We start from the raw sequence: 25,970 nt of genomic DNA on the forward strand, positions 1-25,970 counted from the left end.
ATTTTGAATGTATGTTTGTTAAAAATTCTGAGAATTCCTTGATAAAAGCAGCGCTGTCTTTAGGTGGTCTATAAATTGTGACAGATAAAACTGGAGGGCTGCTGAAAACAATAGCATGGAATTCAAAAGTGGTAAAATGATCAAATAAAATTTGTTTGGTGGTGAGTGTGTTGTTGGCTAAAGATGCAGTCCCACCACCTCTCTTACCACTTCTAATAGAAAAAGAGAAATTAAAATTTGGTGGGGAGGCCTCAGTGAGAACAACTGGTGCATCCGAACCCAGCCATGTTTCAGTTAAAAATAAACAGTCAAGTTTATTATCTAAAATTAAATCATTAATAATAAAAGACTTGTTCGACAGAGAGCGTACATTTAAAAGTGCCATACTGATTGAGACTGGTGGATTATTGACAATAGAGTTGAATGGATGTTGATATTTTTGAAGAGGCCGGAGGTTATTAATGTTTTTGGAGTTACTGGATTTATGATAATTCTGTTGCTCTCTGTTTGTGATTATGACGGGTATTGTGTTGACTGTGGGAGAGAAAGGTCCTAGTCCAGAGTTTTGTGTATTACTGTTAAAAGTGGAACAAATATAGGAGCTGGGACCAGGGGAACATCAGTCAGTGGCAGACAGTGGCGATGTGCGGGAGTGCTGTACGCCAAATGCCAAATTGGCGGACAGCAAACGGCGTCCCCAGGCGTTGAGGTGGAGCCTGTCTGCCCCAAAAAGATGCCTGTCACCTAGAGAAATGTTCACGTGCTACATGCTGGTTTGTTTGTGTGAAATAACAAATACTTCCTCCACGGTTTGAGAGAGATAAAATTAATATTGATCACAACTAAGTTCAGGTTACTTGTTTGTCCTGTCTGCAACAGTATCTGTTTCTCATGTGGGCTCTTTGGAAAATCGATTACCCACCCCTCATTTATACTGTCCCTGTATTTAAAGGAACCTTGGTCGCCACCACGATCCCCGTGTAGCTCACCACCTCGCTCGCCATTGACATATCGCAGTTACCCATACGCCAAGCAGAGAAATGGAGTTGACCCGCAAATCGGTGAGATCATTTTCACTCCTATTAAAGCTGGAAATCAGAATTTTAAAAACCCTTTTTTCCCTTTTAAGTTAAGTTCTACCACCATCTGTGCAGTTGTAGAGTTCTCCAGAGTCTTCACGTGCCATAAACTGTCTGATTTAGCATGTTTGGAGCTTGCTTGTACATTTGTAATTAACAAATAATTCGGACTGAGAAATGAAAACGATGAGGTTTTCCTGAGTTTCTGACACCTGTTCATTCCTCGAAACTTTCGGTTTCTTTCTTCTCACGGTTCCTTTTGATCTGTAAATCTTTCATTCTCTCAGATCACATTTTTCAGGAGTGTAATCAGCAGGAAATCATTGCATGTCAGTCTCAAGTTTCTCCTCCGTCAAAGCTGTGTTTTTCTCTTCTATCCTTCAGCCTACGAAAGCAAACATTCCTCGCGGCCGATCGTTCAGCTGGAGCAGCACTCCTCACCAAGCAAATACGGGACCAAACCCACTGTGGAGCATCCAGCTATGGCTCAGGTACTGATGTTTTTCTCTTTAAAGATTTACAAATATGTTTTATTAAGTCTGTATTATGCCACTTTGATTTTCTGTATGTGCTCAGGCTTCCTCAGTAGAAAGGCTCGAGCAGCAGGCTGTTTCAGATTATACTGAGGATGACCCCTGGAGGATCACAGAGGAACAGCTGGAGTATTACACTAATCAATTCAAGAGCCTGCAGCCTGACCTGGGGGCTCTCATCCTGGGTATGGACAGCCCACCTGCACCTCAAATGCATTCATCTAAAGATTAAAAAAAAAACAACAAAAAAAAAAACATCTTGCTATAAAAGTATTTCACTGTTTTTTGCACTTTGTTATTTCAAGGAGCTGTAGCAAAAAATTTCTTCACAAAATCCAAGCTCCCAATTCCAGAGCTGTCCCACATTTGGTAAGTGCTGCTGACTTATGATGGTGTTGTCTGTGTCCTTGTTCTGCTCTGGGGTCAGTTTGGTGTTTTTCAGCCAAGAGCCTCAGCATGCCCTCTGAGGCAGACAGAGGCCTTTGTTTTTAAAGTGCAGACCAGTGCTACACTTCTCCTCCTCAAAGGGAAAAGGTTTCGCCTCAGGAACATTCTTTAACTCTTTATTTAATGAAATAAAGGGGGAAGATGAGATTACATTAGTTTGAACTGGAAAACTGGTTTAATTTCCTCTTATTTGAAATTACAACTTTTTTAAAAAATTATTCTTTTTCTTTTTTTTGGCACAGTTAGATTTATAAAAAAATGAAGCTCCAGCTTATGGACATCAAACTATAACCCACTGGTGAAGACAGTAGTCTTCTTAATGGCTCGGTAAATTGAGTAATGCTGAGTTTAGGCAGTCTCAAAATTAGTCTTATATCCTTGGAACTATGATTATTTACTTTCATGTAATTCTACTCACTGCTAGATGGGAAGAATGAAGCTGTAAGCAGATAAACATTAACATAAAATGCCATATAACAGCAGTTGGTGGTTAAATTGGCATTTTATTATTATATTATTATTGGCACTAAAATATTTACTCATGGTATCGTAGTTTATGTCAATTTAATAATAATAAATGAATACAAGTATATACAGTCTACAGTATTTCTAGTCAACACGCTAGGTTACCTTATCTTGGCTGCTGGGATGAAACAGAGATCAGCAAACATAAATGTCAAATTAGCTTATTTACGTAACTAGTCTGTGACTGAGTAAGAAAACCTTGAACATAAAGACATGAGGCTATTACTCCCTGTTTTTAAAAGTTGGACATTTGGGGATTCCTTTTTTTGCTGTGTTACTGTTATGCTTTCGTTAGTTAACTCAGTAACAATTTACCTTTAATTTTAAATATGTTTATATTGTCTATCCTGTAAAATAGTCAGATGTCTATTCATATTAATGTACAGAATTCATCTGCTTGCTGCTACTACTGCACATTCACCCAATGTGTGTGTGTGTATTAGAGATGGACCGATCCGATATTACGTATCGGTATCGGTCCGATACTGACCTAAATTACTGGATCGGATATCGGAGAAAAATAAAAAATGTAATCCGATCCATTGAATATCACGAAAGCACCTCACAAAACTTGCAACACGCCGTAACTCATCTCAGAACGTTAGCACGTCGGAGCAGTATGCATCACGTGATAGAGCGGCTGTGGCATGCGGGACCTGTCGGTGGTCTGGATAGCATGTGGAGCTTCGCTAGCAACCCGGCATTTCATCTCCGACAAAGTTATCCCCGAGAGAAGTAAAGCAAGTGTGTAAGTCCATCTCTGAATGTTTGTAAAGCATTCCTGCGTTAAGCTTAACAAGCGACTGCCTCTCCTGCTGCTACTTCAATCATGAAACTGCTTAATGATCAGCTGATCGGCTTTTCTGTCGCGAGTACGTCTCTCTGGTTTGTTTTTGGCCCACTTTGCACCAGAAAGAGGAAACCAGCGGCTGAACAACAGCAGCACGTTTAAGCTTGATAAGCTGTTGTTAGAATTTATTTATTATTACTTTCTACTCGAGGATCTTTTTCTACGTAGCTGACGCTGGTAACTGTGCAGGGGCGGATCTAGCAAAGTTTAGCCAGGGGGGCCGATAGGGCATGAACAGGGAAAAGGGGGCACAAAGACATACTTTTCTTTCTTATTCTCATTTAAAATGTCGAGCTTTTAATAAATAATTATCCGAATCTTACACCCAAAGTTTTAATTTGATGTAAAATGAATAGAAGTCAATTACTGTATATAGTGACTATTAAGTCTAATATATATACCCTAGTAATACACTAATACATCCAGCACCATCATTTTAAACACGGGGGCCCCGCAGGGATGTGTGCTGAGCCCCCTCCTCTTCACTCTGCTGACCCATGACTGCACTCCATCACACAGCTCCAACCTCTTCATCAAGTTTGCGGACGACACAACGGTGGTGGGTCTCATTAGCAACAGGGATGAGACCGACTACAGAAGTGAGGTGAGACGCCTGGCCACGTGGTGTGCTGACAACAATCTCTCTCTGAATGTGGAGAAGACGAAGGAGATTGTTGTGAACTTCAGGAGAATGCACACCCAACATGCTCCTCTGACCATTGACGGAGCGTCTGTGGAGAGAGTGAGCAGCACCAAGTTCTTGGGTGTGCACATCACAGAGGATCTCTCCTGGACGTACAACACCACAGCACTGGCCAAGAAATCACAGCAGCGTCTCTTCTTTCTCCGCAAACTAAGAAGAGCAGGAGCTCCAGCCCCCATCATGTACACTTTCTACAGAGGCACCATCGAGAGCATCCTGTCGAGCTGCATCACTGTGTGGTTTGGAGCCTGCAATGCGTCCTGCCATAGATCCCTCCAACGCATAGTGAGAGCTGCAGAGAGGATCATTGGTGTCTCTCTCCCCTCCCTCCAGGACATTTACAGCACCCGTCTCACTAAAAAAGCCCTTTGCATAGCGGCTGATCCCACGCACCCAATGCAAAGCTTCTTCAAGCTGCTGCTGTCAGGGAGGAGACTGCGGAGTCTCCAGGCCAGGACCAGCAGACTGAAGGACAGCTTCATCCATCAGGCTGTCAGGAAGCTAAACTCCCTCCCGATTCTGCCCCCCTCTCCCCTCTTCTCCACCACGGTCTCACTGAACTCTGTCACACACACACACACACTCACTCTCTGACGCACTCACTGGCCTGCTCCAGTCACTTTGTGGAGCATTGGACTGCTTAAGCATTGGACCTCATAAGACTCTGTTGTTACACTATCTCTTACCGTACACTACTAAATCCCCATTTGCACTATTTGCCTATTTTGCACCACTATGCCTTCTTACTTGAATATTGTATATTGTATATTGCATAGCTTTTTTTTGTTATACGTAAAATTGTATTGTATTTATTTAAATTTTTACTTTTTAATTATTTTATTTGCATTTTTCTAATCACTAGGGTTTGAGAGTAACGCAATTTCTATTCTGTGTATGTCCTGTACATGTGGCAGAATTGACAAATAAAGTTGACTTGACTTGACTAGTAAGCTATAGTACTTTTTCCTTTGGGAAGGTACCATCTGTGCAGTCTGCAATTTTGCTGAAGAAAGATGTTGAATCGATTTAATATTTCTTGAAAAATAATTGATTTCTGTGCATTTTTTTTCCACACTGCATCAAATTAAGGTTGATTACGTCGATTAAGCATCATGAGGTGGAGCGTGAGGGGTGGTTCCCTATTTTTTTATTTTTTTATTTTTGTTGCTGGGAGTTGGAACCCTATTAGTTAGGTTGCTTAATATTTACGCTAAGTACTCTTTAAAATACCAGAATAGGGAGGATTGAGTAGGTTTAAGTTTATTAGATTGATCAGTATTGCTGAACTATGAAATTTTTTTTTTTTTGCATACAGGTATAACAGAATAGCTTTAGTGTAGTTGTTGTTTTAAACTTGAGTATGAACTTATACAAAATGCAGCAAGATATTTAAAAAACAGTTTTGTTGATTAAAAAACACTATATCGGATTCATATCGGTATCGGCAGATATCCAAATTTATGATATCGGAATCGGTATCGGACATAAAAAAGTGGTATCGTGCCATAGTGTGTATATATATATATATATATAATGTTCTTCCTCTACCCCCCCCCCCCCCCCCCCCCCCCATTTTTGCACATGTCGAGGAGCGTGTCAGGCTACATTTCACTGTGTGTTATACTTGTATAACTATGCATGTGACAAATAAAGAACCTTGAATTGAATTGAATATTAACATTAAGAAAGAAAAATATGACGGTAGCAGCAAGTTAGCTTAGCTTTAGCTTATAATGCTAGAAGCAGGCTATCAGAATAACTCAATAGCTTTGCTAACTGCCTGCCAGCAGAGGTTGGCGTCAGCGTCAAACTCTTTCTGTAATGTTGACAGAAGAGTATTTGCTTATATCTTCACAGTTTATGTTATTATACAGTATGTCATGGCTTAGCTTTCACTTGTAATAAATTTTGAATAAGACAAAATCTATACAGAATGCCTGCTAACCGCTAATGCAGTATCATGTTTAAAAGGCCAAGTAAACATTGTGGCAACACTTCATTTTACTGGTGTATAATTTCAGATTAATGTCCCTGTAATTATAATAGTTTCCTGGAAAGAACTTGGTAATATGTCACAAATTTATGAAACTGGAGACTGTAATTTATATACTTCTGCTCAACTGATTCTAACATATTACTGGTTTAAGTAGTCTTTGTGGTCCGTGCGCTGCATGCCTGCTACTAAATTCATCTTTATCTGATTTTAAATAAAGATTCAGTTTCAAAGAAAGCTATATTTTCCAAGAATTTTGAACAGATTACCAGGTGCTTTCCACGAAACTTAAATACAAAGTGTTAACAGAATAGTTTCATGCAGCTTTATGTGTTATTATTGTTTCACAGCTCCATTCTCAGGTTTTGCATATATTCTTTGTGTGTCATTTCTTTTAAAGGGAGCTGAGTGATGTGGATAGAGATGGGGCTCTCACGTTTTCTGAGTTTTGCACAGCGTTCCACTTGATTGTGGCCCGAAAGAATGGTTACCCTCTCCCAGAGACGCTGCCTCCCAGCCTGCGGCCGGGGTTCATGCAGCACGAAGAGGACATACCGGACACTCATGAAGTACGACGGACACAAGTAGCAAAAATTAATTATTTGGGCTATGAATTTATTCAGACTTGGGCTCTTTATACCATGCTTTCTCAACAGAGTACAGGGCCTTTAATTGTCTTTGAGGATCCTGGACGGAGGCCGAATCAGATGGTAAAACAAATCGTCAGTGGTTTGTTTAAAATTTTATTTGTAGTTTCATCCTGTTGCCTGTAGGGGGCACTAGCAAGCTGAACACGAGACAGAACAACCAGGTTCAAGTACATTGCATACCAGGCAACAGGTTGAGCTTAGAGCATCTTTTACTTCCTGAAATGCACACTTTAAACTATTTCAGTCTTTGCACGTCCTGATTTTCTTCGCGCCATGTTTTTTTAGGATCCGAGCATTATGCAGAGACTCCAGCCAAGCTTAACCTCAACGAAACAAGACTTGAAAGAAGAATCTAGTAAACAAGGTAATTATAAAGCAATTAGTTTTGTTTTTTTGAGTAACAAATGTAAAAAAGTTATGCTTATTAAAATCACATGTAAAACAGATTCACTTTGAACTAGGTACTCTCCCAAAGGTATAACACTATAGTAACTGGGATAATGGTTCTCAAAAAGTCCCATGGTGCTCTTTCAGTACTTCTTCTCTCCAAGCCATTTGCACAGAAATAAATCCACCATACAGTAAGTATGGTAATTTCCTTACACTAACAAACAAAAGGACAATACATGTCTGTTATCCCACTCATCCTCTAAGAGTAAACAAAGCAGAGAGAGAATGCTAACATATGTTATTTCTTAGTCCAAAAAAAGATCTCAGTTTATGCGATACTGAAATAAAGCAAATCTATTCAGTGAACCATAATTTCTTAAGTAGTGAGTAAATGCTGCTCTGATATGCTCTTGATGGATGGGTGTTTCAGAGTGGGCCCTTGGGGGCCGAGTGTGTATGAAGACATTATTAGTCTAAGCAGAGTTAAGGCAAAAGGTCTTTATTGCTTATCAGAGTTTTTAAATACGGGGGGGAAAAAACACTTTTTTTGTTGCATCGTCATTTCTGATCTTTCTTTTTTACTGTGTCTACAGATGTGAAGATGCTCGCGACATCTCAAGACAAAGTAACTCTTCAGCTCAGTGCTTTTCCTGAGCGGCCAGGTGAAACTAACCCTTCCCTTAGCATGGGGGAGATTTCTCTGTTCCTGTGTAAAAGTACATCATGTGCTACAAGTTTCAGATGAGCTCGGGTTGGTGGGGTGCCACAAATAACTCAGTACTTTCTCTGAGTTGGGGATCTTTCCTCTTTTGTCTGCTTCGGTGAAAATGCTTGTTTGTTGTGATTTGGTTGCGTTTTCTAAGCGCACGACTCTCTCCTGGCTAGATGTAAGATATATTTTTGGTGAAAGATAAAAATAAAAAGTAACCCTAGTGGTTATTATCTGCCTACAGATGATTGATTGAAAATGAGCACACTTATTAGTATTCATCTTTCTTACAGAACCGCCTCAAGATCTGGATCCACAGATGAAGACAAAAACTAGACCAAGGTGACAATGAACCCACTCCAACTAAAATGATTCAACTTGAGCTGCTCATTAACCATTATTACATTTTCTCATCCGTGTGACCTCCAGGTCCTACTCCAGCACTTCAATCGAAGACGCTATGAAGAAGGCCGAGGAGCCACCCACCCCTCCCCCTCGACCCCAGAAGACCCACTCCAGGGCCTCATCGCTGGACCTCAATAAGCTCTTCCAGCAGGGCGCTCCAGGTATGACCTGCTCCTCCCATCATATTATCTCTGCAATACGGAAGGTGAGAAGCACAAACAGCTGGGAGCAGCAGTGCGTTTTGCAACTGAGTTAATATGCGTCGTTTATGGCAGTTCTCCTTTTACGGGGAACAAAAGCAGAAATGGAGATGCGTGGTTTTCAGTATTCAGTCTGAAAGGTGAGAGACTCACAAGAGAGCCATTCAGTTTGTGGTTATAAATGTGCATGGTATATTTGAGTTTAAGGAGGGAAATCTGTATCCCGAGAGCAAAGCAGGGGTATGACATCATTGCAATGTAAGCTTTTCACTTGGGATTCCAGGAGTAAAAAGTGGATGGTTGCTGCCTCCTCCAGCCCTCCCTCCTAGACCGACAGCTTCGCAGGTAATTCCTGTTTGATTAAGATTTTGACGGTAGTACTGCATGCTGAGCAAAGCAATACAACAACATCATTTTTTCTCAGATTAAAAGTGACAGAAATCTTCTTTCCTGTCAGGTTTCTCATTTTATCGGCGCTTCGGAGAAAACTGTCCAGAGCAAAGTGCAGCAGCCAAACTTTGCTGACTTCAGTCACTTCAGAGAAGAGGTGAGCATTAAACCTGAACGTCTGCCTTTGTTTCAGTGGGAATTTGCAAATGTAGCAAACAGCAACACAAATTGCAGTTACAAAAAGAAACGTCAGCATTTTCCACTTCACAACTTTCCATCGCAGATATATAAAAGTGTCATCAAAGACGTGCTTGGGAAAAGTATGAGTTTCTATTACGAGACACAAATAAATGAAAAGGTTGACAGAAGTGTACATGAAAGTCCATGCAAATTAGATGGCTTTTTAAAGCCTAAATTGTGTATTTGTTAAAAATCCTTCCTGAGAAGGCGGTACTACTCAAAGAGTTTCCAGTGGTGCTACTCAGTTTCTTAAAGCGAGTTACATTCAGACTGAATTGAACGCAATACACGAGTCGTTCCTTTCAGTATGTTTTTAATGATAGTTGGCTTTAAGGACCTGTGAAAATGCTGAAAGGTTTGTAATAAATTAAACTGATGGTTCTGCTCATCATTTATTTTATTTTGAAATACTCCTGCATCCTCTCAGGAAGAGCACTTCCTTTTTCTCTTTGTGTCATTTTTGTACTTCTCCATAGTCTGACAACTTAGACATTTCCTCTTCCTTCAGTAGGAAGCCTAATCTAAAAATCATGGGTAAGCACCATATTAGGAAGTATCCTCACTTCAGAATCCTCCGTGTCCTTCAGCACATATGCTGCTTGTAAAACTGAGCTGATTTTGTGGTTGCTTTCTAATGAATCGCTTTATAAACTTCACTGCTGCCGTATGATAAGTAACACAAACGCTAATTACTGTGGTGCATTTGGTACTTTTATCAATGTGTGTGTTTGTTTAAATGAGCCGCACACCCCACAGCCATAATCAACGCTGTGTGCACATGGAAAAGTACTGTATTTTACTGCACTACATTTCCTGGAACTGCAGGTGGAAAAAAAATCCCCATTCCTTTCTCAAAGGTTATTGTATTTGCGCAGCTATGTTCAGTATTTGTTTTTCTTGTGGGAGTGAAGCGATTTTGGCAGCTTTTTCTGGCTTTATGGCGTCCAAACCTCTGGCTTTCATTACAAAAATCATATGTAGTTTTAACGTCAAAAGGCAAAGCAGCTCCTGCTTCAGTACTGCCCCTCGCATCAGGTGTTGTGTGTTCTAAATCATACTCTTCATTAGACAAGATGTGCTTGAAGTGTCAGTTTTTGTGGCGTGCTAAAAATGTGCATAGATTAGATTTGTTATTGGCCCAGCATCTGCCTACGTTTTGGTGTGGATGTGGGGTTTTTTCTAGTTTTTGAATGCTGTAAATCAGCGGTCCCCAACCCCCGGGCCGGTCCGTGAGTTGTTTGGTACAGGGCCGTGAGAGTTGAGGCTCGAATGTAAAATTTATGGTTTTTATTGGTTTTTATTGTTATTTTTTAAGTTGTTTTTATTGTTAACTCGGTTTTCCTGGGTCTTATGAATAAATCTTCTTTTTTTTGTACCGGTACTGGTTTTACTTTAAGGTGTTGCGGATAAATACATCAAAGGCCGGTCGGTGAAAATCGTCAGACATAGACTAGTCCGTGGCGCAAAAACAGTTGGAGACCACTGCTGTAAATCACTCAGTTCTAACTTCTGTCTTTGTCATCACTTATCTTTAAGGTGCCCTTTCATTACTCTCACTCTGACCTTGGATCCATTACTCTTTCTTCTCCTCCCCATCACGATAGAGCACGGCCATCTCTCTGTCTCCCCACATGGTGTTTTACTTAATTAAAACCAGCTGCACTAGATCATCCCAAAGGTAGCTATAAGATGTACATTTCTCACTTAGTAAGGCAAATAGAAATCCACACCAGCCCAAGCTCCTCAGAGAGGCATTGTAAATCAGTGAAGTATAAGCGTCCTTAAAAATAACTTCCTTTTACATAAAACATGTCAATCTTGAGTTAAGTGTGAATATTTTGACACCTGCTTTTGTGGGGAACTCATGGGAGCAGTTTAAGTACATGGCTATGTCTGAAATCACTCATTACTTACTGTATTACAGGCTATATTCTGTAGTGAGTATTACTATACCTGATGCGCTGAAGTCAAAGTAGCCCTACATGTGGTGAAAAACAGGTGGTCACTATTGAAGCATCATGCACTGCATTTAAGAGAAAACTAGAGGGAGGAATGAAGCTTGTTGAAGTACTGATATTGTTATTTAGTTATTTTCTGAAAGCCTGGGAGAAATGACCCTAATGGTAAACTTGATCTGTGAGGTCAGTAAAAGCTTTGATGTCACGTTTTACGTCTCAATTGTTAGATTTAAGTTGTATTTAACGCAACGTGAAATTTGTGGTCAGAGCAAATGAGAGACCAAATCGGGGTTTATTTTTAGGGTGGGCCTGCTTTGTGACTGAGCCACAAAGTTTGCGAGTGAGAGATTTGTAGTTAACAAACCAGTGGGTGGCATCACTGTAACCATGTCCATCTTTTAGGTACAGTCTATGTTATTGCCACAGTAGAACATATTAACGTATCTGTTAGCTCAGTTATTATCCGTGCTTACCATCAGTGCAACTTTGTGCTGAACATTGGGGGGTGGGGTGGTATATTGGTTGGGTCTGATTATTAAGGGGGTCATAACCCCCCTAACCCCCTGGAAATTACGCCCCTGGTGCTTACCAAGGTCCACTGGTCTCTTCCAGGAGTGGAGAGAGTCCAGTTGATCCATTGCATGCATTGATACATTCAGACAGAAAGTTGGACAAGGTTAAAGTTGTCTGTTTTTGATTCATTTGTTGTGTCCAGTTTGTGTTTTGTTTCCTCTTGTTTGAATAAGCTTCCTTTGTCTCATTGCTCTTAAATATTCCAGTTGAATGAGGAAAGTTTTAAAAATGCACGCTCTAGAAACTGACAGTGATGGCACTTCTTTAATACCAGCCTTTGCAGCTGATTTGACCACACACTCTGCTTATGGTTCTGCTGTGGTTTTTTTGCCGCTGTAGCAACTACTACAGCGTCTGTATGTTTCCATGCTGTGGCTGTGTTTCGCGTCCAATGGAGCAGTGAATCTCAGGGCCATTTATTTGAAAGTCAGTTGGTGTTTCTGAGCAAAATGCATTTTTAGGTTTCTTGGGTACAATTTACAACAGGAGCCTGCTTTAAGCATCACGAAAGCCCACTGCCGCCACAGTGAAGACTGCAGCCCGGACAAATTAGCGGATCAAATTCACTAAATCCAACATTAACAGATGGGAAAGGCTGTAAGAAATGCCTTCAACTTTCACAAAACTAGGGCCTGTCCTCACACTTTCGCCCTAAAAACCATGTGGTGACACATTAAACATCTTAAAACAAAGGAATAAGGCAGCAAGGTGATGCAATAAAAGCAAAGTAATCCATCATGGCTGCCCCTGAGCAGGCCGTGTCTGGAGAGCCCTACATCGCAGTCCCTGCAGGGAAGGTGCTGATTTATACACGGTCAGGGCCAGCACATTTCTTTCTGCCTCTTTATAGCTCCTCTCTCAATTTAATTCACCTCATCATGGCATCAACACTCTTTTCTCCGTGGAGGAATAGATCTTTTATCATCTATCTTACATGACAAACGTCCAAGCCAAGTTTTTTGGTTTATTGCCTTTAGGAGGAGAGCAGTGTGAAACCTGAAGATCAGGGGCCACACTCCAGATTTGGGCTCAGCACTGAGGACATGACGAATCCTTCACAACAGGTCAGGACTGCTCACTGAGCCACTCCTCTTGTGTAACAGTCAGTGTCTTTCTTACAATAATTCTATCTTTTCATCTGTTATGGTTTCAGGACATGACTGCCGCCTCTCACAATCAACCTCCACAGAAGCCAGTTCGCAGGAAATATCTCCCAGAGAGCCAAAACCTGGAGACTGTACCTCCGCCAGCGGTGCCATTTCCTCCTCCTGCTAAAACTCCTCAAAAGTTAGTCAAACATTTAACTTGTGACACTGATCACTTTGGCTAAAAATAGCCACCACTTTTAGCAGTGGTTAAAATGTAGCCAGGAACACTAACCTGTGTTAAATTTGGTGTAGTCATTGCTTTATATAAGAGAATAACTACATAAATCGCTGGTTGCAGTGATAAACTGACAGAATACTGTGAGGTTTTCTTAAATGTGTTAGCCTACAGCCTGCATGTCAAAGATGGACTTGGCCACTGTCACTCATTAATTTTGGATTCTGTATTTTGAAGCCTCAACTTAATCATTTATTTTAAGCCAGCAGTGACCGTTGATGCTTCTAGGTCTTAAAATGTGAAGCCAACATGGAAATGCCGTAAACCAGCTTTGCATTTAATGACCAACAGGTTTTAACCTTTATTCGTTAAACCATTAAAAAAAACCTTCAGAAGACACTCGCACAACAAACACATAGTGGAGAGATCCAGCTCAGTGGCTCAAATTAGATCAAGTGAGGCCTAGCAAAGGTCTGAAAGGTGTCAAAGCAGCAGCTAATAACTTTAAGTCCTACCAGAAGCAAAACAGGTAAATTATAAAAACAATAGAAACAAAAAACCCTTTTTCTGTCAGACTCTAAACATGTTCATTTCTGAGCATTGTAACACACAACTTGACTGTCAGGTGACTAACTTTTGGAGCCTCAAATTGGAGAAAATGCAGTTTTTGTTTCAAGCTTTAAAGGTCACTGCATGCAAAGTTCTTGTAAACTTTATGAGTAAAATATACCAATGTTTACAGCTTGTTGCTCTACCTCAAGTGGCCAGAAAAATGAGTTAATGCAGGTCAAAGAGCTTCTTAAAAGTACCTACATGCTCTTAAGTGATCGTAAAACCCACAAAACCCACCCAAAGAGGGGAATTCACCAGACATTAAGGCACACTCTAACTCACTATAATGACTCTACCATGTGTGCTTCTGTCTCCTTATTGACCAGACTGCTCATTGAAACTGTCAGTGCGATACACGGTGATCATCAATAACAGCGGAGGCCTCCTAGTTGCAGCGACCCCTGCAACTGGTCTTATTCTTCTGACGTGCAAAGTTCAAACCTCTGATAAGCTGGAAGAACTGGAGATTGTTATAGCCATGCCATGCTGTTTTATTCACCTTAAAATTCTATTTAATAGCAAATAAAAACTGTATGAAATTCTTTCAGACTGCTGCCCAGACAGAAGAGGGAGATCCAGCAGGCTATCCGTAAGAACAGGGAAACCAATGCTGTGCTGACACGCCTTAATAGCGAACTCCAGCAGCAACTTAAGGTTAGTTCATGTGGTATTTTTTGAGCTCATGACACTTTGTATATACCACTTGGGTTTTGCTGTAGCGGTGTGTGCCCATTTACAACTTTCTCACATTCCCTGCCCTCCACCTCCTTCAAGACTCTGGGAAATGGGAAAACCAGCCCTGCAGTGCTTAGAAAACACATATAAAGGGTGCCCGCTTGACACACAGAACTACAGTGTACCTTTAACTCTGACAGTTCAATTAAACAACAGAAGTACTAAACATTGCATTTCAGCTGCAACCACAAGAGCGTGGTAGTGTTCAAGTTAACTCGGTTTCAAAATCCCCTCAAACGTGTGTCAGAAGTTGAGTTCTGCTCTTTTGCTGCTGACAGCAAAACGCTCCTACCGATCCAACTCTGTGAAAAGCCTCAAGCTCAACTGTCTGCCCTCCTTTGCCCATCAGTCATAGCTGAACTAGACTTGGCTGGCAAAGACTTGGCTGTTTGCATTGGTGATCTGCCCGTGGAACACACTCTCACTCACATTTGGAGCACATGCTGCATGCCTGTCATTCTCCTCATAAATGATCCAGGAGCGGAACCTTCACGCTACCATGCAGGGCTTTTATAGCTTTAATACAACAGAGGAAAAGGAATATAAAGGAGAAGAATGCTACCAACAAAGGACCTACTTTGTAACATCTTAAAATATCATGCAAAGAGGCTATTTTGTTCTCAGATTTCAAGGATTTATGTTTCCTTTCCCTTTGTGAAAGGTCATCTGGAATGATATTTATTCGTTCTAATTCTCCCACGTCCTCAAAGTATCTGTGGAATTCTGCAGAGAAAGGCATATGTGTCTTTATATAGACCTGAGCCTTATTGAAATACCAAACAGCCACTGGCATTCACAACTGTCTTCTTCAAAATATAGCCTGGGCCGGTCAGGCATCCAACTACAACAGGGTGTGTGCATGTGTGGGGACAGAAGGAAGGCTGGATGGAAAGGAAGACTTGACTTTTTACAAAGACAGTTCAAGAAAGTTTAAAGAAAAATATCCATAAATGAAGGGTGGATTAATATGTTGTCAGAATCACTGATTAAAAACACTTTTTTGAAAAGTCAGCAAATTTGGTTATGAGTCTTGCTGAGAAACATGGCTGATGAAAATAAAATATCATAGGAAACTTTTAATTGAAAATCTTCCTACATTTACTTTGTAATATTAGGTGAGAACCATTAGACCATTATCAGTTGATAGAGATGACTGAAGTCCTTATGTATAAAAATGACTGGAAACCATGACCACCAGGCATATATATGGACATAAAATATATTTTTACAGGACTCTGTGCAGTCCTGTGAAATACTGAGTACATCTTTCCATGAGGGTAAGTAGTAGCCAGGTGCTGCTAATCAGATACTCTTGATTAAATAATCATCACTAATCAAGTGTGAACAGCTCTGTAAACGCAGACATTTTAACAATTTGATGGTCTGGAGAATTTGGGTGTTTTACCACAATGCCGCAGTCGACATCTGAGTAAATTCACCACAAGCTCAGACTAAGCAATTCTCAGAGAAACTGCAAAACATGGCAGCACAGCTTAGGTTTGCAAAGGTGCATCTGAGCAAACCACAAAACTTCATGAACAACGTCCTTTAGACGGACAGAATGGACATGTCAGACCATAACACACATCACTACGTTTAGAGAAAAGCAAAGACAGCACATCAGCATAAACACCTCATACCACCTGTCGAGCATGGTGGGGGATGCGTGCTGATTTGGGTTTGGTTTGCAGCCGCAGGACCTGAGCACTTTGCAGTCATTGAGACAACCATGAATTCCTCTGTATACCAAAATATTCTAGAAATAAATGGCTGTGTCCCCCACAGCTAAAGTTTGGCTAAAACTGGATCATGTAAAAGAACATTGAGCACATGCACTGCAGCAAAACTGCAACAGAATGGCTGAAAAAGAGAAGAATCATGCAGTTGCAATGGCCCAGACCTCAACCTGCCTGAAACGTCGTGCATAAACAAGTGCCTGCAAACCTGAATGAAATGAAGCAAAGCTGTAAAGATGAGTTTGCCAAAATTCTTCCACAGTGATGTAAGACACTGATAAAGTCATACAGAGATTACGTCAAGTTATTCCTGATAAAGGTGTTTTTACAAGCTGCCTAATCATGGCATGCATTTAGTTTTTCACAGAAATGCAGAGAGTCACGTGAAAACGTTCTTTTTCAAGACTGTAATTTATACTATAGTGGGACATATACATAAAAAACATGAGTCATTTTCGTTTTTAAATGACATAAAACAAAACGATAATAGGCACGTGAGCATAATAAAGTTAGAGGAACAGCTTCTTAACTCTGGAAATTTGTCCAACTGAGCAGCACTTGCATGCAACACAAAATCCAACCGGGGTTTTGATTTATCCCAGAGAAGGAAGTGCATAAATATTCCAACAAATCTGTTAATTCCGATGAAGTTTTCATCTGATACGGTTAAGAATGTTGATGTTCAGTGAAGATACGTTGGCAGGTGCAGGCCTATTCAAGTTTAGCCTGGATAGACATGATCCACCAGCAATGCTATTAGTCTGAATTTCCAGTTTAAATGTAGGTCTCATGCTCTGCATATACAGAAATCTTTTCCATTTGAGCACCAACCTCAAGCCAAAATATTAGCTTTTCATGCACTAGCAGTCTAATAAGTGCAATGCATTCAACTCGATATATCAGTGACCTTATGACCTTTATTCTAGTGCAGAGTGGGGAGACACCAAAAAGTAAGTGTCTAATATTAACTCTGTTTATTTTCCACGTTCACATCAGAACTGACCTCGTGACCTTTCCTCTGTTGCCACCTTCAGGGTAAATCTTAAGCTTTCGGGCCTACAGCTAGTACAGCACTGAGAGTGGGAGAATCCTATTATGCTCAGTTCACATTTTTGGGGGTGTAATGAACATTAGGGGCCACTTCGGGGGATTAATCTTTTTACATTGTTGAGTCTTGAGTCTACTGCTATACTCACATGGCAGTGTACGCTCTCCCTGGGGGCACTTATTGTGTTCACTCCTCTTTCTCCTGCTGTGCAGAACTTTGTGCTCTCTTTTAGGGAGCGACAAGGTCAGGGCCTAAATTCCAGATATTAATGCTGTAAATATTCCACATTCACTCAGTCTCTTCCACTTGAGGTGGCAAACTGTAATATTTCCTTAGCTACACCCTTAGTCTTAAGATTAGTCAGGGAGTTTCCATCGTTCTGTCCAACACCTTCATATTGGGGGTGTAATGAATATTAGAGGCCACTTGAGGGGATTAATCGTGTTACACACACAACATAGCAAACAGGCAGTTAACTTAACTCTCCTGCTATACTCTTATTGCAGTATACCCTCTCCCTGGGGGCAAGTTATTATCGTCTCTCCCCCTCCATGCTGTGTAGAGCTTTGTGCTTTAATGTTGGGAGTGACAAGGTCAGATTCCAAATATTAATGCTGTACATACTCTCCACTCACATAATCAGTTCCATATTTTGTGCAGGGGTTCACAAGGTCTGGGAGAAGGCATGTGATTGGGCGCCACGCAGGAAAAACGCATACATCAAAGAAAATAATTCCATAATCAGTGATTTATTTTAAACACTAAGCTGCCCAAAGTTTTCACAGGAGTAACACACCGGAGAATCTGCACAGAGGTCTGACACAAGCTGTTAGCGGGCGCAGTTTGACACAATAATCCAGTAATAAAAGCAGGCTGCCGCGACAGCCTTTATTTTCCACCGTGCCCGTGATGAACGGAAAAGTCAGTAATCGGTCTGTCTGCAGTGTTTTGTGTTTCAAAGTGTAACTTTTAATCATTATTTGAAATCTTTGGGTTCAAAGAATGGTTGTTATTGTATGTTTCTGTTTTTGGGATATTAACACAAAATGTTTGCTTTAATACTGCTCTGATGTTTCTTAATGTGAACTGGGGTTCAGTCAAAGATCCTGTATTTCCCATTCATGCCCTCAGTTTTTTTTCTCTTCTATTTAATAAAGGCTTGCAAAATTTTACCTCATACCATGAATAATTTCTAATTCACAGGCCCTCAAAATATGATGTGCACTGGAATTTTGCACCATTATATTTTTCTTCATATCCACATGAAGCTTTCAGGGTGAAAAACACATTTTTCTCAGTTTAAAACTGCAATCAACTGCATCGAAAGCCAGAAGCTACCATTCTACCGTTTGCCCGCAGGGAGCACATTAATAATCCTGATTTTAGTTAAGATTTCCTGCTTCGTTCTACAATTTGTAAAAGTCATCTTGTATCTCAAATCTTTGCAAGCTGTTCATTTTTTTCCAGCACTTTCATATTTTGTAGTAATTAACAGTGTGATCTTTTGGGGCCGTTGGCCAGATTTCAACCTTGTTCTTGGCCGTCGTCACCACAGAAAACAAAGCAAATAATGTCATTACCGCCTGAGGTGCATCTCTTGTTCAGACTGCAGCGATCAGAGGTCATGTTTTCTTTTGCTTGGCTGCAGGTGGTTCATAAGGAGAGGGTCACCTTGGAGTCCCAGCTGGAGCTCCTACGGCCTCTGGCTTCGACATGACTGAGCCCGAAGTCTGATCGGAGTCACCTTCCCGTTCTGTCACAGGGGCGCGCATCGGTTTCTCTATTAAACACAAATGTTTAAGCCAAGACACAAGTGGTTGTTGTCTGACGATGGAAGCAAAGTGCATTTTTGACTCAACGGACAGGGATGTTACTTTTCTTGAATTATCAGCTCCAGCTCGAGTCCATGTGTTTGTTTGCATTATTGTTAAAGATGCTCTGCAGGACTAAACCGTGTGTTTTTAATCACTGTATAATATGCACATGTACAATGTTTTCTTTATGACTTTCTAACTTATTTGTGTTGTGATTCACTGTTAGGTTCTCTCATAAATCTTTTATGGTTTACAGGACGTGTTTGCACATCTATCCATGATTATGAAAAATCTTATTTTCTGTCCAGCCCATCTTCTCAGATTTCATGTTTTTCTACGCACCACATTTCATCTATATACACACACACACACACACACACACACACACACACACACACACAAACACACACACACACACACACACACACAATAAAACAAGCGATGGTGCTACAGATTGATTTCTCGTTCTTACGCTGTTTGCACTGGAAGGAAAAATAAAAGTGCACATTTCAAAGGATGGCAAAAAATAAAACATTAGATGTGGAATGAATCTGATTTAACAAAACATTTTGAGCGTCCACAAAAAATGTGTGTTTTGAGGACTGTATCCGTAGCACATGTGACGAATGTCGACACTGGATTTGTATGTAATATGAGCATTTTCATGTGAAGTTGCTACATGTTTGATGTAAGTGTTGCCTGACATCTTTATGTTTGTTATCATGCAGAGTTGGCCTTGATGAAAAAAAGATTTCACAATGTCAACAGTTATTCTTCATAATAATTGCGATTTCGTAAATTGCCTTTTCCTTAGTAAAAATCTACATCTGCTATTGGCGAGATTATTTTAAACTCAGAGTTTTTTCTAAACAGCCAATCTGCTGTTATAACAACTTTTATAATATTACAGGCTAAAAAAAAAGCAAAACCCAAATCAGTATTAACGGCTAAAAAATGAAATAATAAGCACAATAATCATCTAATAGTCATGATAGATTTAAAGACTGGCTGAAAAAGCAGGCATGGTCATGTGTTTATTGCTTTTTTTCACACTACTGTTGGATCATGATTGTGATAATGAGATGACAAGCCTGAAACTGCATGATTGTGTTAAACTTATGTGAGAATGTAAATGAATCTGAAACTGTGCACGACTGAGCTCTGGTCTTAAGACAACAATGGAACTAATCAATAAAGTCTATTTTTGTTGCTTGAAATGCTTTTATTACCACTGGTTTGCTGTATAAAGATGCCTCAACAGCTCCACTAAATTTGGATGTATAAACAGATGTCTGAGAAACCGTTATCACATGTTGGGTATGAGGGCAGGAGAGATCAAACGGGCAGCAGTCGAAACTTTCTGGCAGTCACAAAGCAGCCGAGCTTTTCTGTGACACAGACACAACAACCGAGGGTCACCCAGATCACTACTGATGGCTGTATTCCCAGACCTTCTGCTGCTGCCATCCCAAAATATCCTCTGACACACTTGGCTCTCATTAAAGACACACCACCCACAGATGGGCCGCTTTCTCAGTCATGTGCTGCACTCGCGTCTCTAATAGCTCCTCTGATTGTTATTATTATCATGCATCATCTGTTTTTTATTAGTTACAAATGTGTTATAGGAGCTGATGAGAATGCTGGCTCACTCATTTGGTCTGTTGGCTAATTGGCATGTTGGTCCAAACAAAATGTTTCACTAGCTAAGGCTATTCTTTATATTCGTGATCCACAGAGGAGGAGGAGTCGTGATCTTTGGGATTAACGTTCTTGGCAAATTTGACATAACATTAGGTACTAAATGCATATCCCCCCATGAGGGTAATTTGGAGTAACTTTGGTGATCTGCAGACCCTCTCTGTCCCACCTTCCTGTCTGTGTGGCAGCTTTTCTTGTAGGTACTAAGTGGAGGCATCACAGCCAACACCTGGGCCTGGTGTGCTGGTCCTCTTTCAAAGCACTCCACTGGAGCTTTGAAAGAGGCTCCAGTGGAGTGCATTTGGTTCATGGCATTCAGAACTTCTCATCTCACATATTCACCTACACTACTGAGCCCACTAATAATACTTTATGTGGTATTTTTCTTTGTTTGTTATGATTTTGAATTATGATCAAGTTCTTCTTATGATCAAGAAGTGTCACATTTTGGTAGTTTGCTAGAAATATAGACTGCCTATTTAGCCATATGTTTAGTAGCTAAATGACATTGCTAGAGAGGTGGTACTCAGTACTAGTAAATACAATGTTATAAATAAGCTGCTAAAAGGAAAATAATTTAATTGAAAGTTTTAGTTAAGTAAATGCATAAAGTATTAGAAAACATAAATATCAAAAATAAAGTCAACTAAAATCTTATCTACTGTATAGTTTTCCATTATTATTTATTTATTATCATGTGCTAGCATGTTAAACATAATCTATAAAGTACTTGCTCAACTTGTTATACAAAAAAAAGTATATTATTTACTTGAGATTGTAAATACTCTAAGTATCTCAAAGTGTTACTAAACAGTATTTGAGTAAATATAGTTACTTTCACTTTGAATATTTAAAAATTCTGGTTTTGGAGTAGTATGATTTTTTTTTTTTTAAGTCTGCAAAACATTCAACAGCTCCAGCTCAGTGACTGCATTTGCTGAGGAGACACCCAGCAGACAGCTGTTGGCTGCAGCTAACAGCTGTCCCAGGTGTCAGACAAAGTGGCTCCGCCTCCCTCATTTTAAGCCTCTAAAAAATTCAAATGGATAAGATATCGAAAAACTCTCGATGTTGTTGTTATGAAGAGGATTTAGCTATAGAGAAACAAACTATTTTTGTACTAGGGTGTAATTTTCACAGCAGCTAACATCAGAGTCTGTGGGGAATGGCTTGCCTTCAGAGTCTGCCTCAAGTGGCCGTTAGAAGAACTGCAGTTTTTGGCACTTGTCACGTGTCAGCCATGCTGTTTCCCATTTAGTACCTCACATTTTCTGGAACGTGCAAATCCTCAAGCAAGTTTGATCCCAGCTTTAGTCGCTCATTTCATCTCTAATTTCTCCTGTAAGTAGTTGATTATGACTTGTTTCCAATATGTGAAGTTTTCTCCAAGACTAAATTAAGCCTATCACCGAGACCAAGAAAAGACGGATACTCGCTGAATTCTTTTGCATGATTGAATTCCCAGGGCATTTTTAAGGAATAGAAAAGAGAAACCGATACTCAATCCAAGGAAAAAAGGCAGAAAGTTTTTGAGGCATCTGAGAAAATGAATGAGCCTGAGTAAATAAGTTCAGTCTGGGAAGCAGACGCAGGATGCCAGACGACAACAAGACGCTCGTAATTCCTCTGCGCCATAACCAATATTTGGCACAATCCTGCATGTCGGTACCTGCTGCATCAACTTACAGTCACTCCATCCACACTATAGGTTTATTTCATCTTATACAACGGGAGAGGACTGTGTGCATTCATTAAGTCAGTTGGCTTAACAGAGAGTCATTCTCACTCAACTATAAATACTATTTAAAAATGTTTGGTTTGCATTTCAGGATGACAACTGAGCGTGATGAGGAAACTGTATGTCAGCCATGTGCCTCTAAGTATAAGCCTGCTCTTATAATAACCGTCTCCCACTTAAACAGCAGCTGCCTGATTATTCTGCACGTGCTTATTAGTATTAATGATTCTTACAGATGGATTGATATTTTGTGTTCTCAGACACAACACAGAGAATTAACCGGGCCTCCATTTTTATCTCCATATAAATGAATGACATAAAAATGACACTAAAAGCCAAATAAAGGCATATCAAGACATAGATAGTGTGCTTTGACAGAGGACCTAAGTGAGATACCACAGCTCCGATGGCTGATACTTTAAAAATATCAAAAAGGAACAGAAAACATAAAGAATAACAAAAGGCTGAGGAGGAGATAGGACTGGATGTATACAGAGGTCTGACTGAGAAACAAGAAACAAGACGCAGGAGGATTCAATCAGGAAATCAGAGGTGGGAAAAATAGAGCAACAGAAGACACCAAAATAAAACAGGAAGCGTGCCTGTGAAATGCATCTAATATTCAAAGCTGTCTCATTTCCAAACATGCATCAGGAAGAGAGCAGGGCCTTGCTGTATGCACCACCTTTTTTATATGCTGAAGTTCAACACATCTTCACAAAAGATACGCCAAGGTTGTAAAAATATTATAACTCACTCCACCTGTCAGCGCTTTTTAATGTTGTGATCTGTGGACGTGGAGAGCACGTTTTTCTCAGTTCACGGTAAGTAAACTGTGTCCATATCACCCCTGCTCACTTCAAGTTAAAGCTGACTCTTCTCACAACAAAGATTACCAGCTTTTGTCTGTTCAAGTTCGGCCTTTTGTTCCAGCACCATTACTCAAAGATGACGACATACGGAGCTTCTCTCGTCCCGCCTTTGTCCGCGGCTGGGCTTTGCAAAGGTTGCACTTCTGGTGTGGACATTAGCTAGGCCACAGGAAAGGCTTTGGAGCTGTCGATTCTGGCCCCGTCAGCTGGTGGGATTTAACTAAACACTCATTCAGCAAATGTGAATGAAGCTCGGCTAAGGCTGTCAGGTCTGCAAACAGAGTTAAAAGTGAAGATTAACCTACACAGGGGTATGACAACGTGAAAGCTGAATTATTGTTGTTTTACTGCGCAAGAGTGAATGAAGGAAATGTGCTGGATATCCCTATAGCAAATAAACTAAATCAAGTCTTCTTTTTTTTCAACAGACTTCCTGAAGCTTAAGTTAGATTTAAGAGATTTTAATACTCTGGATTTACTTTAAGACTAGAACTAAAGAAAATAAAACAACATGACTTACTTTGTGTTAATATGTTTGTGTTGTTTGAGCTTCTTGTGAAACATTGAAACAAATGCATCATTTTTAGCACTCGGATACACAGCCCATCCCACCTTCTGTTTCGTTACCTGCATGCTGATCAGGCTGGTATTGTATTCCAGCTCCAGTGTGTTGGACTGCAGTTGGCAGCAGTACAAATTGTTGGGTGAGATCTGCTGCTGGCTGCAGGGCCACATCAACCAGGACATGCAGCAGGTGGAGAACTGAGCAGAGCGAGGAGAAAGCTGCAGTCCAAGACATCTGCCTTGTCAGAGACGTAGCTGAATGGCATAGAGGACTGCACATCAGCCACTTTGGAGCTCAAATGCAGTCTCAAGAACTCAAAAGCTAAAAAACATAATGGTTGGCATGAATGCGCTGAATGTCCCCAACATCTAGTTAGCAAACACCCTCTCTATGACACGTAATACATGTGATGTGTTTATAACTTGAATATTGCCAAAGCTTTTATTAAACCCTAACCGTAGATACCGCTGCTGAATATTGTATGGTAAACTAAAATCAAAATAAAAACAATGACACGAAGTGTCTCCTTCTCTCCTTTATGTGTGTCCTTCTCTCCTCTGATGCTTTGCAGGTGGAGGCAGGTTCCTAAAGCCAGAAAGAAAAACAAGGAGGAGGTCAGACATCAGGACTTTGTCTCAAAATAATTCTCGAAAGAAATTCAGAAGTTTCTTAACTAATCTTAAGAAAATGATAACTAACATTTTTGTTTTCAGTTAATCTCAGTAGCTGCTGAGGTGCACATGTGTGAGACCTTTGACATTTTAATATATTACCCCAATAATGAAATCCCTTCTTTGTCTCCCAGTTTAGCATATATCTTCCTTTAAAGCAAGCAACTGTTTGCGCGATGTTTTTTCCAAACACATTTAAAGACACTTCGTTAACCTTCTTAACTTAGTTTTCTCTCTTTCCTTCCTCTTTTTTTATTTGACTGCATTTTCCTTTTGTCTTATTAACAGCTTATGGGCCATCTGTTAAGGACTTTTAACTGCAAATAACCTGTATGGATTTAATTTGAGCAAGTAGTGGCACTTTTGTAAAAACATTTTACTAACCACAGGTTTTATCAGATTTAGATGCAAAGCAGATGCACATTTTCCTCAGTAATACTTTGTATTTTTCATATATGTTTGCCTGTTTGCTTGTCTTTTCCCTGCTTTTAATATATTTTGTATGCCTGTGAGGACCTTTGAACCATTACAGATGATACTGGGCTATACAAATAACATTCCCTGAAAGTAATGCATCATGCCCCAGAGCCTCACTGCATTACAGTCCAGTTAATGTTACCCAGTCACTGATTTCTGTGTTTTTCTTTACGTAAACAAAGACATGAGGTTCATGCTATAGCATAAACTGGTGCAGGAAATCCACCAGACTGCAGGGAGTTAAGTGTTCCTGTTCACTGTGCATCCCCAAAACGCAAAGAAAACCAACATCCATGCTTTTTCTAAAAAAGAACAACTTTAGAAGAATAATAAGAATAATTTAAAAATATGGCCTTTTAATTAATTGCTCTTTTAATATTCTGTAGTGTTCGTTCTGCTATGCCTCCAATGCATCTGAAGCGTTTGCTGTGGAGTGTTTACAGGGTTGAAGCAGGCGGAGTCCGGATCCACTCATCCCCGGAACTCCACTCCGGGACTTCCCACATGCTTCTTTTTAAAAACCACCTCTTTTACTTCGTAACAGTGAAAAACACACCAGCATTAGGGCAGCAGATGACCCGGCGCAGCGGCGAGGAGCACAACAGTCCTCTCTAACAAATGAAAGGATGGGGGGCACCAGCGGCAGCAGCAGCTGAGTTCAGTCAAACTGGATCGGGGGCCGAGGGGGCACAGCAACTTTCTTCTCACTCCTGGGTGACTTTTCTTGGATTTATTTCCCGCTCCACAACAATATGCCATTTGCCAAAAGAATAGTGGAACCCCAGTTACTGTGCAGGTATCAAGTCCCAAACGAGGAGGGTCTGGTTTTCGAGGATCTGGTCTCCATCAGTAATGTGGCTCTATCTCGGACCTTGCGGCAGCTGTCGGACCTGGCCAAACATGCCTACTCCATATTCCAGGAGCTGGAAAACGAGCTCACAACCACCAACCAGCGGGTCCGGGGGCTCCAGGGCAGGATCGGCCAACTTCAACAGACCTGCTCCGAGCTGGACCCCAAACAGGAGGCAGTGCG

At 40.5% G+C, this 25,970-nt stretch overlaps 2 protein-coding genes and 1 long non-coding RNA gene across 4 annotated transcripts in view; 2 read left to right on the forward strand and 1 right to left on the reverse strand.

Annotated features, from left to right (window-relative positions):
• reps2 (RALBP1 associated Eps domain containing 2) overlaps positions 1-19,888 on the forward strand; it is a 32,496-nt gene extending 12,608 nt beyond the window's left edge. Inside the window, exons 4-19 of one of the 2 annotated variants that reach the window (XM_085398264.1) lie at positions 953-1,061; positions 1,464-1,570; positions 1,656-1,797; positions 1,918-1,981; positions 6,531-6,699; positions 6,787-6,840; positions 7,066-7,144; positions 7,764-7,832; positions 8,173-8,221; positions 8,309-8,445; positions 8,768-8,829; positions 8,942-9,031; positions 12,623-12,709; positions 12,799-12,932; positions 14,129-14,234; positions 18,748-19,888. In XM_085398264.1, the coding sequence (XP_085254390.1) occupies positions 953-1,061; positions 1,464-1,570; positions 1,656-1,797; positions 1,918-1,981; positions 6,531-6,699; positions 6,787-6,840; positions 7,066-7,144; positions 7,764-7,832; positions 8,173-8,221; positions 8,309-8,445; positions 8,768-8,829; positions 8,942-9,031; positions 12,623-12,709; positions 12,799-12,932; positions 14,129-14,234; positions 18,748-18,816 (1,527 nt within the window). In that variant the 3' untranslated portion in view covers positions 18,817-19,888. The remainder of the gene's footprint in view (positions 1-952; positions 1,062-1,463; positions 1,571-1,655; positions 1,798-1,917; positions 1,982-6,530; positions 6,700-6,786; positions 6,841-7,065; positions 7,145-7,763; positions 7,833-8,172; positions 8,222-8,308; positions 8,446-8,767; positions 8,830-8,941; positions 9,032-12,622; positions 12,710-12,798; positions 12,933-14,128; positions 14,235-18,747) is intronic. The other variant, XM_085398265.1, reaches the window with a different exon arrangement.
• A 2,002-nt stretch (positions 19,889-21,890) lies between these two features.
• LOC146641267 (uncharacterized) lies at positions 21,891-25,571 on the reverse strand. The gene is made up of 3 exons (XR_014909603.1): positions 25,494-25,571; positions 23,852-24,374; positions 21,891-23,495 (listed from the first exon to the last, which is right to left on the reverse strand). It is a non-coding gene; the product is annotated as an uncharacterized LOC146641267 (long non-coding RNA).
• The window catches only part of nhsa (Nance-Horan syndrome a (congenital cataracts and dental anomalies)), a 67,634-nt gene continuing 67,140 nt past the window's right edge, over positions 25,477-25,970 (forward strand). The window contains exon 1 of the mRNA XM_085398352.1: positions 25,477-25,969. Within this exon, the coding sequence (XP_085254478.1) occupies positions 25,690-25,969 (280 nt within the window). The 5' untranslated portion in view covers positions 25,477-25,689. The remainder of the gene's footprint in view (position 25,970) is intronic.

This window comes from Rhamphochromis longiceps, linkage group LG23 (assembly GCF_057381845.1).
Source record: "Rhamphochromis longiceps isolate RC_006_pf linkage group LG23, R_longiceps_female_GT1.1, whole genome shotgun sequence".
NCBI classification, from domain to species: Eukaryota; Metazoa; Chordata; class Actinopteri; order Cichliformes; family Cichlidae; genus Rhamphochromis; species Rhamphochromis longiceps.